This window comes from Elephas maximus, chromosome 8, assembly GCF_024166365.1.
Source record: "Elephas maximus indicus isolate mEleMax1 chromosome 8, mEleMax1 primary haplotype, whole genome shotgun sequence".
NCBI classification, from domain to species: Eukaryota; Metazoa; Chordata; class Mammalia; order Proboscidea; family Elephantidae; genus Elephas; species Elephas maximus.
This window is the reverse complement of record NC_064826.1, coordinates 68,389,430-68,402,201: the sequence shown is the minus strand read 5'-3', so window position 1 is coordinate 68,402,201 and position 12,772 is coordinate 68,389,430. Positions and strand designations below refer to the sequence as shown.

Here is a 12,772-nt window from a genome sequence, read left to right as displayed (position 1 = left end):
ATATACCTCTAACATACCTATTGTACATGGGGACAAAATAAAAAAAATTTATGCGGGTTCTCTGCTAACCAAAATACATATGGGCAAGTATGAGGTCATGCTAATAAAGGCATTAAAATCATTTCATATCTACCATTTGACCTATTTGACATTTTCCAAATGAGACTAAAGTAGATAAATGACATCTAAATTCTGGGACTAAAGTATATATATATATAAGTAAGTACAGAATAAAATGATAACAAGAACTCTTAACAAATCAGCAAAAAAAAAAAGGGGGGGGTTGCTATCCTATTTTTAAAGACAATTAACTACATCCCTAATAATCTGTTATGACCTTTCTTTGTCAAGTCAGTTAAGTCCTCAACTGTTTAAGCATTTTTTTTTTTTTACTAACTAAACACTGTATATACCATCTTCCAATCTTAACTTCATCAAGGAGATTGCAGTTTTCAGCAATATTTTTAAATATTTTAGTAGACGGTGAAAAGTTTGGAGTGTCCCCATGATTTCTTAAAATTAATGCAACAACCAACTGTTCTATCAAGTTACACAGCACCTTCTCTTTTAAACAATAAAAAACAAAAAAACCAAACCCATCGCCATCAAGTGGATCCCAATGCACAGTAACACTGTAGGGCAGAGTAGAAATGCCCCATAGGGCTTCCAAGGCTGTGATCTGTACAGAAACAGACTGCCACATCCTTCTCCCTTGAAGCAGCTGGCAGCTTAGAACCAACAACTTTTTGGTTGGCAGCTCAGTGGCCGAGCTCTTTAACCACTAGGCCACCAGGGCTCCTTTTTTAACCAATAAGAAACACAATTTAAATTAGAAAAAAATAAAATAAAAACAGCCTGAACTATCACTAATATTTTAAAATTAAAAATGATATGACATTAAAAAAAAAAAAAAAAGATGGACAGCTTCATGGTGTAGAGGATAAGCTCTGAAATCAGGTTGCCCAGGCTAATTCCTGATCAGCTATATGTTATCAGAGGAACTTAGAAATGTCTGTAAATGGGGATACAATACCACTACCTCACTCAGAGGGTTGTTCTAGTCATCCTCACTTTATAGGTGAGCTAACTGACACCCAGGGAAGTTAAGTAACTTGTCCAAGGCGGAAAAGCTAGAAGGTTGGGAAGCCAGGAAGCAAACTGAAGCAGTCTGGCTCCAGAGATAGCACTTTTTCTTATCTGCACTTCACCCTGGGACTGCGAAGGTGCTTCTGAGGAAGACGGGAAACAGGCAGGATGAAAAGACACAGAGGAAAGAGGAAATGAGAGCCAGGAGATGATGCTGACTGACATCATCGACACTTCAGCTGAGTTACTAAACACAGAACACTAGGTGTGCATGGATTTTTCATAAAAAATGGTGAAAGGGTGGAGTTTTGCACCTGGAGAGAAATGGGGCTAAACAGAAATAAGAATCAGCAGATGGAGGAGCTAAGAGACAATGAGGCCTCAGTTGACATTTGGGGGGCCTGTCTTGGATCATTTGAATAAGGGTGTAGCACCAGCTGCACTTCATATTAAATCACCATCCTGGAATATGATGGAAGGGATTCCTCACCATGACTGCCCAACTGCTGGACATATGGTGCAGGAGACAGCACTGACCCCATTCATTCCAGAACAGTCCCGGGAAAACTTCAAAATACAGCATGTCAGCCTTCAGGAAAATATACCATTAGGACTTAGGTATATTAAATGTAGCAGCTAGGGCATGAGAGCATATTAGAATAATTAAGTCCTAGAAATTCCTTCACGAAATAACAAGTTTAGAAGTTTGTGTGTCTTCTCAGGTGAAGTTAAACACTACTTCCTAAACTAGAGTCTTCCCTGGAAGAAAAATGGGGGTCCACAGAAGATAAGCTTCACCTGCTGAGTCAGAATGCCCTAGAAACTGTGCCCCCACTAGACTACCCATGAGACAGGAACTAGAACCTCTTGTCACGGCTACATGCTAACAAATATTAGAGGAGATGTAGGAAACCCTGGTGGCGTAGTGGTTAAGAGCGACAGCTGTTAACCAAAAGGTCAGCAGTTCAAATCCACCAGGCGCTCCTTGGAAACTCTATGGGGCAGTTCTACTCTGTTCTATAGGGTCGCTATGAGTCGGTAATCGACTCGATGGCAGTGAGTTTTTTTGTTAGAAGGAGCAGCACCAGGGGCCATTTCCTTTGTGGCTAAACCCTGTCTCTAAAATGCGGCAAGGTGGCAGCCCGCAGAAGTAGAGAGGTGAAGAAGATAAAAAGTTTCCAGGTCGACCATCAGAAATTATGTGGGCTCTCACGATGCCAGTGCATGCACCCAACTCACAAGATTAAGTGGCTATTTGATAACAAGAAGGAGAATGCCCATTTCCGACCGTGGAATAATACGAGAGCACAAAGTCGGGTGCTTATGTGTGAAGACCACAGAGGTGTTTTAAAATAAAGAATGTAGAACAAAGTTTCAAAACCCAGGCTTTATTGCAATGAATTTCTCAGAGAAAAATTTATAGTGAAACTCCTGAGGAAGCAGAAACTTCACAGGAGACCTGAGGCACCTCAAAAGTATTTCTGTTAGCAAGGCTAATCAGGAAGTGAGTGGGAAGCAACACTCTAAGCCCATAAAAAAAAAAAAAAAAAGCCCATAGGGAACAAAATTTTGGGCTTCCAGAGCCAGTTCTAACATAGAAACCAAGGCACAAATTCCTGACACAGTAAGAAGGGTCAAATAAGCAGTCGTGTCCGCAGCATCCCACCTTACCCCCGAAGACCTACTGGCCCTGGTCGAAGACTGCGTAGGGAGCCTGGTCAGAAAGAAAACTGACCACCCCACCTACTGCTCCTGTCCCAGGCCTTATAAGGCAAATTCAGAAAAAACACAGGACTGCCAGATCTTTTTTAGAGAAAAGACGGGACATTCTATGGTACATGTTAGCCATGAGAAAAACTCTGTTCTGGTCTCCCAGAGAAATGGAAGAAGGCCAAAGAGGTAAAACCCCTAGTAGTTTTAAGAAATCACATCCTAAAAAGAAAAGTTGAAGAAGTAGAGACCCACCGAACCATACTTCTCAACTTGTGGACGTCTGAGGCACTGGGTGAGCCCTGGCTCTCAGAGGCGAGAAAGAGTGACAAAATTCAGGATCACCCTTAAATTCCAGCGGAGACATCCCCTCCTTCCCAAAGCACATGGAGCATTTGTTGACACAGGGGGACCCCAGTCTGACTGGGCCAAGATAAAGGAAATAAGAAGTAGGAAACAATTACATGGAAAGGGAGAAACCTGGGAAATATTCCCAGGGAGTAAATCTATGAGTTACCTCAAATCCTCTCAGAGGAGAAGGGATGGCACAGGGAAAGGATAAGTGCCACAGGGAACACTGGGTTTTAGTTTCTCCTCACCACACGCAGGGAGAGAACTTCTGGAATGAACCATACGAAGATTGCAAATATCTTCCTCAGGGAAAAGATACAATGACATGGAGGAAATTTTATTTTTCAGAATTCCCCTTGGGAAGAAGACCGTATTTAGCTAAAAAAAAAAAATCTAAGTCACTAAATTTTTTTTTTATAATTTACAGGCATTGATTTTGTAATAGAAAATAAACTAGTCAAACATTTAGGAGACATAATTTAACACATTTAGATTTAAAAGTGTACTTAATTAAACAAATATTTACTAGATGCCTACTTTAATTTCAAATGCTAATTTAAGAAGCAGGATCTGTGTTATTTATAAACAGAACTTGAACTTTTCAAGAATTCTTTTTAGTTTTTTTTGCTTTTCCACAGTTAAAAAGAATCATTAGTTTTATCAGCTAGAAAAAACAGGGTGATTCTGCAAATTTAATTTGGAATACACAGCCAAACCATTAAGATATAAGAAGAGCCTGACTTGACAACAATCTTCTACATGATCAATGACCTTTACCTTTATAGATTTTCCTTTTTCTAATTATACATATAAATCAATTCTTAAATTGGCAAGAAATAATTTAAAAATCAATTATATAATTGTCAAGTAATTTTTTAAAGGAAAAATAATTCATCTAATTATGATTTTGTTTCTTAAAAAGACTCACCTAAAAAGACAAATCCATCTGCTTCTCTCTCTGATACAGGGGACTTTTTAGATTCTGGAGGTTTTCTGAAGAAATGAAACATTGCTGCTGTTGCTACTGCTGCTACCGACGCTGTTTATATCTGAAATAGAAACACCAAATAATGTCAAATTCAGATGAAACTGTAACAATCTTACTCTTCTAGTAGAAACTCAGACATAATGATATCACCAGGTGGCACAACTTGGTAAGTAAGGTTGGCAAGTGGAACCCACCCAGAGGCACCTCAGAAGTAAGGCCTGGCAAAATCCTTCCAAAAGGTTACAGCCTTGAAAACCCTATAGCGTGCAGTTCTACTCTGCACATATGGGGTCACCACGAGTCAGAATCCACTTGGCAGCAATTAACAACAACTTTTAGGAATTCTGCTACCAAACTTAAAAACATGAGCCTTCTCTAAGTATCAGAAAACAAACCCAGAAATTCCCAATAAAAAGGTAATGTTCCCCCTGAGGGAGCAGGAGATCAGTGGGATACAGACCCCAAATTCTCATAAAAAGACCAAACTTAATGGTCTGACTGAGACTAGAGGAATCCCGGCGGCCATGCTCCCCAGACCTTCTGTTGGCACAGGACAGGAACCATCCCCGAAGACAACTCATCAGACATGAAAGGGACTGGTCAGCGGGTGGGAGAGAGACGCTGATAAAGAGTGAGCTAATTATATCAGGTGGACACTTGAGATTGTGTTGGCAACTCTTGTCTGGAGGGGGGATGGGAGGGTAGAGAGAGAGGGAAGCCGGCAAAATTGTCAAGAAAGGAGAGACTGAAAGGGCTGACTCAAGAGGGGGAGAGCAAGTGGGAGTAGGGAGTGAGATGTATGTAAACTTATATGTGACAGACTGATTGGATTTGTAAACGTTCACTTGAAGCTTAATAAAAGTTATTAAAAAAAAAAAAAAAAAAGGTAATGTTCCCATAAGTATTAGGTGAATGGCACTGGGAGCCTCATTTTCTGCTTCTTCAAATTTAGAGTTATGCCACCAAAACCAAAGAACCAATCTTGCTGCCATCAACTTAACTCCAACTCATAGCAACCCTATAGGACTGAGTAGAACTGCCCCATAGGGTTTCCAAGGCTGTAATCTTTCTGGAAGCAGACTGCTACATCTTTCTCTCATGCAGTAGCTGGTGGGTTCAAACCATCAACCTTTCAGTTAGCAGCTGAGCGCTAAACCACTGCATCACCAGGGCTCCTGTTATACCACCTCCCACTGCTGTCCAGTTGGTTCCAACACACAGTGACCCCACAGGGTTTCCAAGGCTGTAAATCTCCACGGAAGCACACTGCCACATCTCTTCTACTGCTGAACCACTGGTGGTTTAGAACCACCGACTTTTTGGTTAGCAGTCAATCGCTTTAACCACCGTACCACCAGAGCTCCTGTTAGGCCACCAGTCCCATCTGTTTCAAGGGTAACTTGGAGATTTAAGTTACGGTGCATGAACTTCCAGTTTAAAATCATTTGGGCCTTGAAGTCAACAATACAACCTCTTAATTTCTGAAGATTTAAAAAATAACCTAAGAAATCACTACACATAAAACTAAAATTGACATAACCCACCCACTGCCATCAAGTCAATTCCGGCTCGTAGCGACCCTAAGGGTAGAACTGCCCCATAGAGTTTCCAAGGAGCACCTGGCAGATTCGAACTGCTGACCTCTTGGTTAGCAGCCATAGAACTTAACCACTACACCACCAGGGTTTCCAAAATTGACATAGAAACTTATAAACTGAAAGGATATCCACTAACATAAATCAAACACTAGTTTGAGGAAAGAAATTTTTAAAAACCCCTCCAGCATTATTGCCATGACATCACTAGCTGAAGCCTCAAAAAACCGAGGCCACCTGAAAAAAAAAAGAGAAGACACCTCCTCTACAGTTGGTCACCTCATTCAAAACACTCAAAGACTGTACCCATTATAAAATGGCAGCCAACCTTAATGTTCCATCAGTGCAGATCCTGTGTTAGTGAGATTCTGGTGCCCTGCACCACCCAACACACCTCTTATTGTACATTTAGGCAGGGCAACAACTCCTAGAAAAGAGGTGAGAAGAACACTGACTAGTACATTCTGAGAACACCCACTGCCGTTGGGTCGATAGCCCCTTAGAAACAATGCAATCAAAGTGACAACAAAGAAAAGAAGAATGTGGTTGCAGCAGTTTCTCCAAATTTAGTTTTCATGTGTTCCACCAGTACCAGAAAAATCAGGCACAGAGGGTAGGTAAAGATTTAAGCTGAGCAAAAGTCTTCGGTTGCTGCTGTTGTTGTCAGGTGCCATCAAGTTGGTTCCAACTCATAGCGATCCTACGTACAACAGAACGAAACACTGCCCAGACCTGTGCCAGCCTCACAATCGTTGCTATGTTTGAGCTCATTGTTGCAGCTACTGTGTCAATTCATCTCATTGCTGACCCTCTTTTTGCTGACCCTCTACTTTACCAACCATTTCGTCCTCCTCCAGGGACTAGTCCCTCCTGATAAGGTGTCCAAAGTACATAAGATAAAGTCTTGCCGTCTGGACTTCTAAGCAGCATCCTGGCTGTATTTCTTCCAAGTCAGATTTGTTCATTCTTCTGGCATGGTATATTCAATATTCTTCAGGATTTGTATAGGTCAATCTGCCCTCGGCTATAGATATGAGAATGGTATCAACCCCCAACATAAGTGGACGGTAAAAGGAGCCTATTTGATGATAGGTAACCACTTTGAATAAGAATAACCTGGCAGATCTCACTTTGAATAAGAATAAAACATGGAGAGAAAAAAAAAAAAACACATCCACAAGTCATGTGAAAAATAAAATTTTCCAGTGAAGAAAAAGGAACAGCCCTTCCACGCCTCAGAAAAAGACTAATTGAATATAGTGATGGATCCAGAAGAAAAGGCTGAACATAGTTTGGCGTTCACAATAGCGCACAAGAGGATTTGTCTCCACGAAACTGGTGCAAAACAAGATTAGATTAAAAAGGAAAAGGGAAGGATGAGCAGACAAGGCACCAGGTGAAAAAAGTAACTGGATGTGACTAAAGAGAAACCCATGCAATATATATTTACTTCTGATTCCTCTCAAAACATCACAAGTGACAGAAAAGGGATTACAGAACAGAAGACCTAAGTTCCCATGAACAAGAAAATAAGGAAGAAAATGACCAGGAAAAAAAATGGTAACTAGAAAACAGATGAATTGTAACTGACGAAAGAGTTCAGAAAGGGTGGGAATCTTTGACAGTTATGAGAGCACAGAAAGCTGGCAGAATCACACGGGAGAACGCCAGAAACCGTCAAGAGGTGGAGGTACCAGGAACCCCATAAAGTGGGCATATACTGTTGTTGTTAGTTGCTGTAGAGTTGGTTCCATCTTATGTATGACAGAACATACCAATGATCTTTATGATCGCTGGTATGTTCTAGTCCAAAGTCAGAGTACAGGTGAGTCTAAAAAGAGGAAGATTGGTTTAAAATATGTACAATATATAAAAGAAATAATAAGATCCCAACTCTCTTTCCCCAGTTTACACAGTCGCCTGGTCCTCCCCAACTCAGGAGGTGCCTAGATGTGTACTTTCTGGAGATATCAAACAAGAGGAATGCCAGACTTAGGAAACCAGGAACACCTAAGGGCAGAGATGCCATACTAAAAATTAGGAGATGTAGTGAAAGTTTGGAAACCCTGGTGGCGTAGTGATTAAGAGCTATAGCTGCCAACCAAAAGGTCAGCAGTTCAAATCCATCAGGCACTCCCTGGAAACCCTATGGGGCAGTTCTCCTCTGTCCTTTAGGGTTGCTATGAGTCGGAATTGACTCGACAGTAATGGGTTTGGTTTTGGTTGGGTTTAGTGAAAGTTTACTGGAGATGAAGAATGGTGATGAACCCTTCCCTGGCCTTTTCCTCCAACCCGCTCCTAGAACACCTCAAAACTATATCATTAACTTTGCCATGAGACCAGAATTGCATGGTGACCAGATACCATTACCGAACATTTTGATCAAAGATTTCATAAAAAGAATCTTGATCAAAAGGGAGAAAACGCAGACCAGAATTTCAAATTATCATGGAATCTATATTTTCTGGCACCATGGAGGCTAGATGAACCCCTGAAACTCCTGCCCTGAGGTAATCTTTAAACCTTAAACAAAAAATAGCCCCTGAAGTCTTCTTTAAACCAAACAACAGTTTAGCTTGACTAGTAAAGGAGTCTGCCTTGAGTTCTTTTAAGAACTATCCATACAGGATCAAAATGACAACAGCAACTCAAAAGATTAGACAGGAAACTTAGGGGGCAGTGAATGTGTGTTAATGTGGGAGGAACACTTCAGAAAAGGAGGGTGAGAATGGTTACACAACTTGAAGAATGTAATCAATGTCACTGAATTGTACATGCAGAAATTGCTAAATTTGTGTATGTTCTGCTGTGTATATTCTCAACAACAAAAAGTAAAATAAATTATTTTTAATAACTATATGATTAATAGCCTCAGAGGTTGTTTTAAAAACGGTTGGAAATTGAGCATAAGGGAATTATTATTTTTAATCAACCAAAAAATGTCAGATTACAGCACACAATACAGGGAGGTCAGCACAACTGGACTAAACCAAAAGCAAAGAAGTTTCCTGAATAAACTGAATGCTTCCAAGGCCAGCATAGCAGGGGCAGGGGTCTGGGGACCATGGTTTCAGGGGACATCTAAGTCAACTGGCATAATAAAATCTATTAACAAAACATTCTGCATCCCACTTTGAAGAGTGGCGTCTGGGGTCTTAAATGCTAGCAAGCAGCCATCTAAGATCCAACAATTGGTCTCAACCCACCTGGATCAAAGGAGAATGAAGAACACCAAGGACACAAGGCAATTATGACCCCAAGAGACAGAAAGGGCCACATGAACCAAAGACTGCATCATCCTGAGACCAGAAGAAGTAGATGGTGCCCGGCTACAACCGAGGACTGCCCTGACAGGGAACACAACAGAGAACCCCTGAGCGAGCAGGAGAGCGGGGGATGCAGACCCCAAATTCTCATAAGACCAGACTTAATGGTCTGACTGAGACTAGAAGGACTCCGGTGGTCATGGCCCTCAGACCTTCTGCTGGCCCAGGACAGGAACCATTCCTGAAGCCAGCTCTTCAGACATGGGTTGGACTGGACAATGGGTTGGAGAGGGATGCTGGCGAGGAGTGAGCTTCTTGGATCAGGTGGACACTTGAGACTGTGTTGGCATCTCCTGCCTTGAGGGGAGATGAGAGAGTGGAGGGGGTTAGAAGCTGGCGAAATGGACACGAAAGAGAGTGGAGGGGGAGAGTGGGTTGTCTCATTAGGGGGAGAGTAATTGGGAGTGTATAGCAAGGTATATATGGGTTTTTGTGTGAGAGACTGACTTGATTTGTAAACTTTCACTTAAAGCACAATAAAAATTATTAAAAAAAAAAGGTCAGAATAAACTAAAGAAGAAACAAATAAAAATAGGAGAAGATAAGGGAATTAAAGGATCATTCCAAACGGCCTGATTCTGAAAACTATGTTCCGGAAAGAGAAATAATGGAAATTTAAGTGGAGAAAACCATCAATAAAATAAGTCAAGAAAACATCTCAGCGTTAAAGTATACGCATGTCCAGATTGAAAAGGTCCACTGGAGATACAGCACAATGGATCACACAACACAAAACACTCCAGGGTACATGGCAAAAATGTATAACACTTGGGAATAATGAGAAGATCCTAAAGTCAAAAAGACTAAGAAGTATACTGAACTTCTCAACTACAACACTGGAAGCTAATGGAGTAACGTCTTCAAAATTATGAAAGAATTATTTCTATTCCCAACCAAACTATCAATTTAGTATTAATAAAGGAATTTTCAAATATAGTCTCAAAATATTTACTTCCTGTGTACCATTTCTCAGAAAGGTACTGGATGTGTGTACCACCAAAATTACGGATAATCTAAGACAGAAGACATGTGGTACAGACAACTGGAAAGCCAACCAACAAAGGACAGAGACAAGGGGATTTCTCAAATGATGGGTGAAAGAAATATAGTTGTACAACAGCCCCAGAGAGCAACCAGTTCAGGTTGGAGCCTGAGGAAAGAAGGCTTACTGCTAGCTCAAAGGTGGGGAGCAGAAAAACAGAACTGACAGATTACCTGAGAGAAGATGTATACTTTTGGCTTAGAAATGAAAAACTCTAGGGATTATTATTATTATTTTTTTTTTAATGAGCAAGACAAGGATGACCACTACTATTGCTGTAAATAGCCAAAATTCTGGAAGTTCTAGTTCAGTCATTTTTAACCTTTTTGGGGCACAGGCACCTTTGATAAACGGATGAAAGCAAGAAACCAACTCCCTAAGAAAAAGCACAATTATATGCTGTCAACTTCAAAGGATTTGCAATGCTCAGAACAGAGTCTATTGAGCCCTAGGTAAGAAACCCAGTCCTAGCCAATGCGAAAATTCAAGAAAAAAGAGGCATAAATGATGCAAAGGAGACAAAATTTTATAAATAATGTGCCATTAAGCTAAAAACTCCAAGAAAAAAAGCTGAAAAATGACTAACCTCATTAAAAAGTTTGATAAGGTTACTGGTTATAACAGAAAGAAATAAAAATTCGAAAGCTTTCCTATATGTCCCCAATTACCATTTTGAAAATATAATCGTTATAATTTAAAACACAGGGTTGCTATGAGTCGGAATCAACTTGGCGGCACACAACAACATTTATACTTTATTATATTTATTTTAAATATTATATTTGAAAACATAATCTGCTTTCTGAATAGCTACTGTGGTAGTTACCAGTGCTGTTCACCAAATATTTCCTTTTCCACCATCCAGGAATGTGTGAACACCAAGGAGTTAGGTACAGGTACATGCTTTGGCCCATGAAATATGACATGTGATACTTCCATGTGGAAGCTTTTAAGAGTCAGTGTATGATTTACCCCGCACTCTATTTTCCTTTGCCACGGGGACAAGCAACATTCTAGAACAGGTAATGGACAGGTTAAGTACTGGTCCAAATAATGTGACCAGTGCACAGCAGAGCTGGGATTTTAAACCAAGGTCTTTCAGCACTAAAACTGAATGCTTTTCAAGTTATATGACTAGTAAGTAGCAGAGCTGGCATCATAAACCAAGTTCTTTCAGCACCAACACTAAACACTTTTCATCAATAAAGCACCAGAGACAAGGAGCCCTGAGCACTTATTATGACATGGGTGTCAGATATTGTTTTACATAATACTTCTCAAAGCTACCCATTTGACTAATTCCATTTTTGCCTTTGTTAATCCCTACTTTGCCAAGCCTTGCTCAGCTCTATGTTCTCAAGACATTTACTTATTTCACAACATCTATGTTCAAGATAACTTACTTTATATTTTATAAACAACTGCTTAGGCCAGATACCAAAAAAAGACAAAATCTGTTGCCCTCGAGTCAATTCCACCTCACAGCAACTGTATTAGTCATCCAGTGCTGCTATAACAGAAATACCACAAATGGATGGCTTTAACAACAGAAGTTTATTTTCTCAGTCTAGTAGGCTAGAAGTCCAAAATCAGGTCAGTTTCAGGGAAAGTTTTTCTCTCTGTGTCAGCTCTGGAGGAAGGTCCTTGTCATCAGTCTTTTCCTGAACTAGGAGCTTCTCAGCGCAGAGAACTCAAATCCAAAGGATGTGCACTCCCTGGCTCTACATTCTTGGTGGAATGTGGTTCCCAACTCTCTGCTCACTTCAATTTCCTTTTATCTCTTGTAAGATAAATTCCCTTTACATTGGATCAGGGATGTGACCTGAGTAAGAGTGTTACATCCCATCGTAACCCTCTTTAACATAATGAAATCTTGCCTCATTAATCATGGGCAGAGATTAAGATTTAAAACACAAAGGAAAATTACATCGATCACAAAACGGAGGACAATCACACAGTACTCGTAACCATGGCCTAACAAAGTTGACATGTACTTTGGGTGGACACAATTCAATCCATGACAGTGACCCTAAAGGACAGAGTACAACTGCCCCATTAGGGTTTCCAAGGAGTTGCCGGTGGATTCAAACTGCCAACCTTTTGGTTAGCAGCCAAACTCTTACCCACTGCATCAGTGCTAAACAAATTACAATCTCTACCTACCATATTTCTGAGGCAATCCTTAGCAAACCTAAGTGTAATTTAAGAGCCCTATCTTCAAAGTGGGACTCGACGGCACTGGGTTTTATCCTAAGCATAGTATATGTGAGCACTAAGCACCCTCATGCTTGTGATATACATTGCCGTTATAACTGGGCTGCATTTCCCTAGAGTTCTTGAGAATACTCCGCTCTCATTTCCTTTATAATTTTTCAAGTGTTTTTTAAATTGTCTACAATGAGCAAATCATACATTTACAAAGAGAAAAAAATACCAAAATTTACCCTTAAAAAATTATTAGCTAGCAGCATCACTCTTGCTTGGCTAGGCTGGGACCCAAACCAGAATGACTTTTAATTCTCAAACACAGGCATCCTAGAGCTGCCTCAAGATAGATGGGGGATGAAAAATTCACCTGACCAAGCCATAGGCTAGGAGAAAGTACTTGCAAATTATCATGCCTCTCCCAAAATGTGTGTCAACTTGGCTAGGCCATGATTCCCGGTATTGTGTG

The 12,772-nt window shown here is 40.5% G+C and overlaps 1 protein-coding gene across 1 annotated transcript in view; it reads right to left on the bottom strand.

The window, feature by feature from the left end:
- The window catches only part of UMAD1 (UBAP1-MVB12-associated (UMA) domain containing 1), a 217,141-nt gene that overhangs the window by 191,492 nt on the left and 12,877 nt on the right, over positions 1–12,772 (bottom strand). Inside the window, exon 2 of the mRNA XM_049893323.1 lies at positions 4,076–4,196. Coding sequence (XP_049749280.1) covers positions 4,076–4,157 — 82 coding nt within the window. The 5' untranslated portion in view covers positions 4,158–4,196. The remainder of the gene's footprint in view (positions 1–4,075; positions 4,197–12,772) is intronic.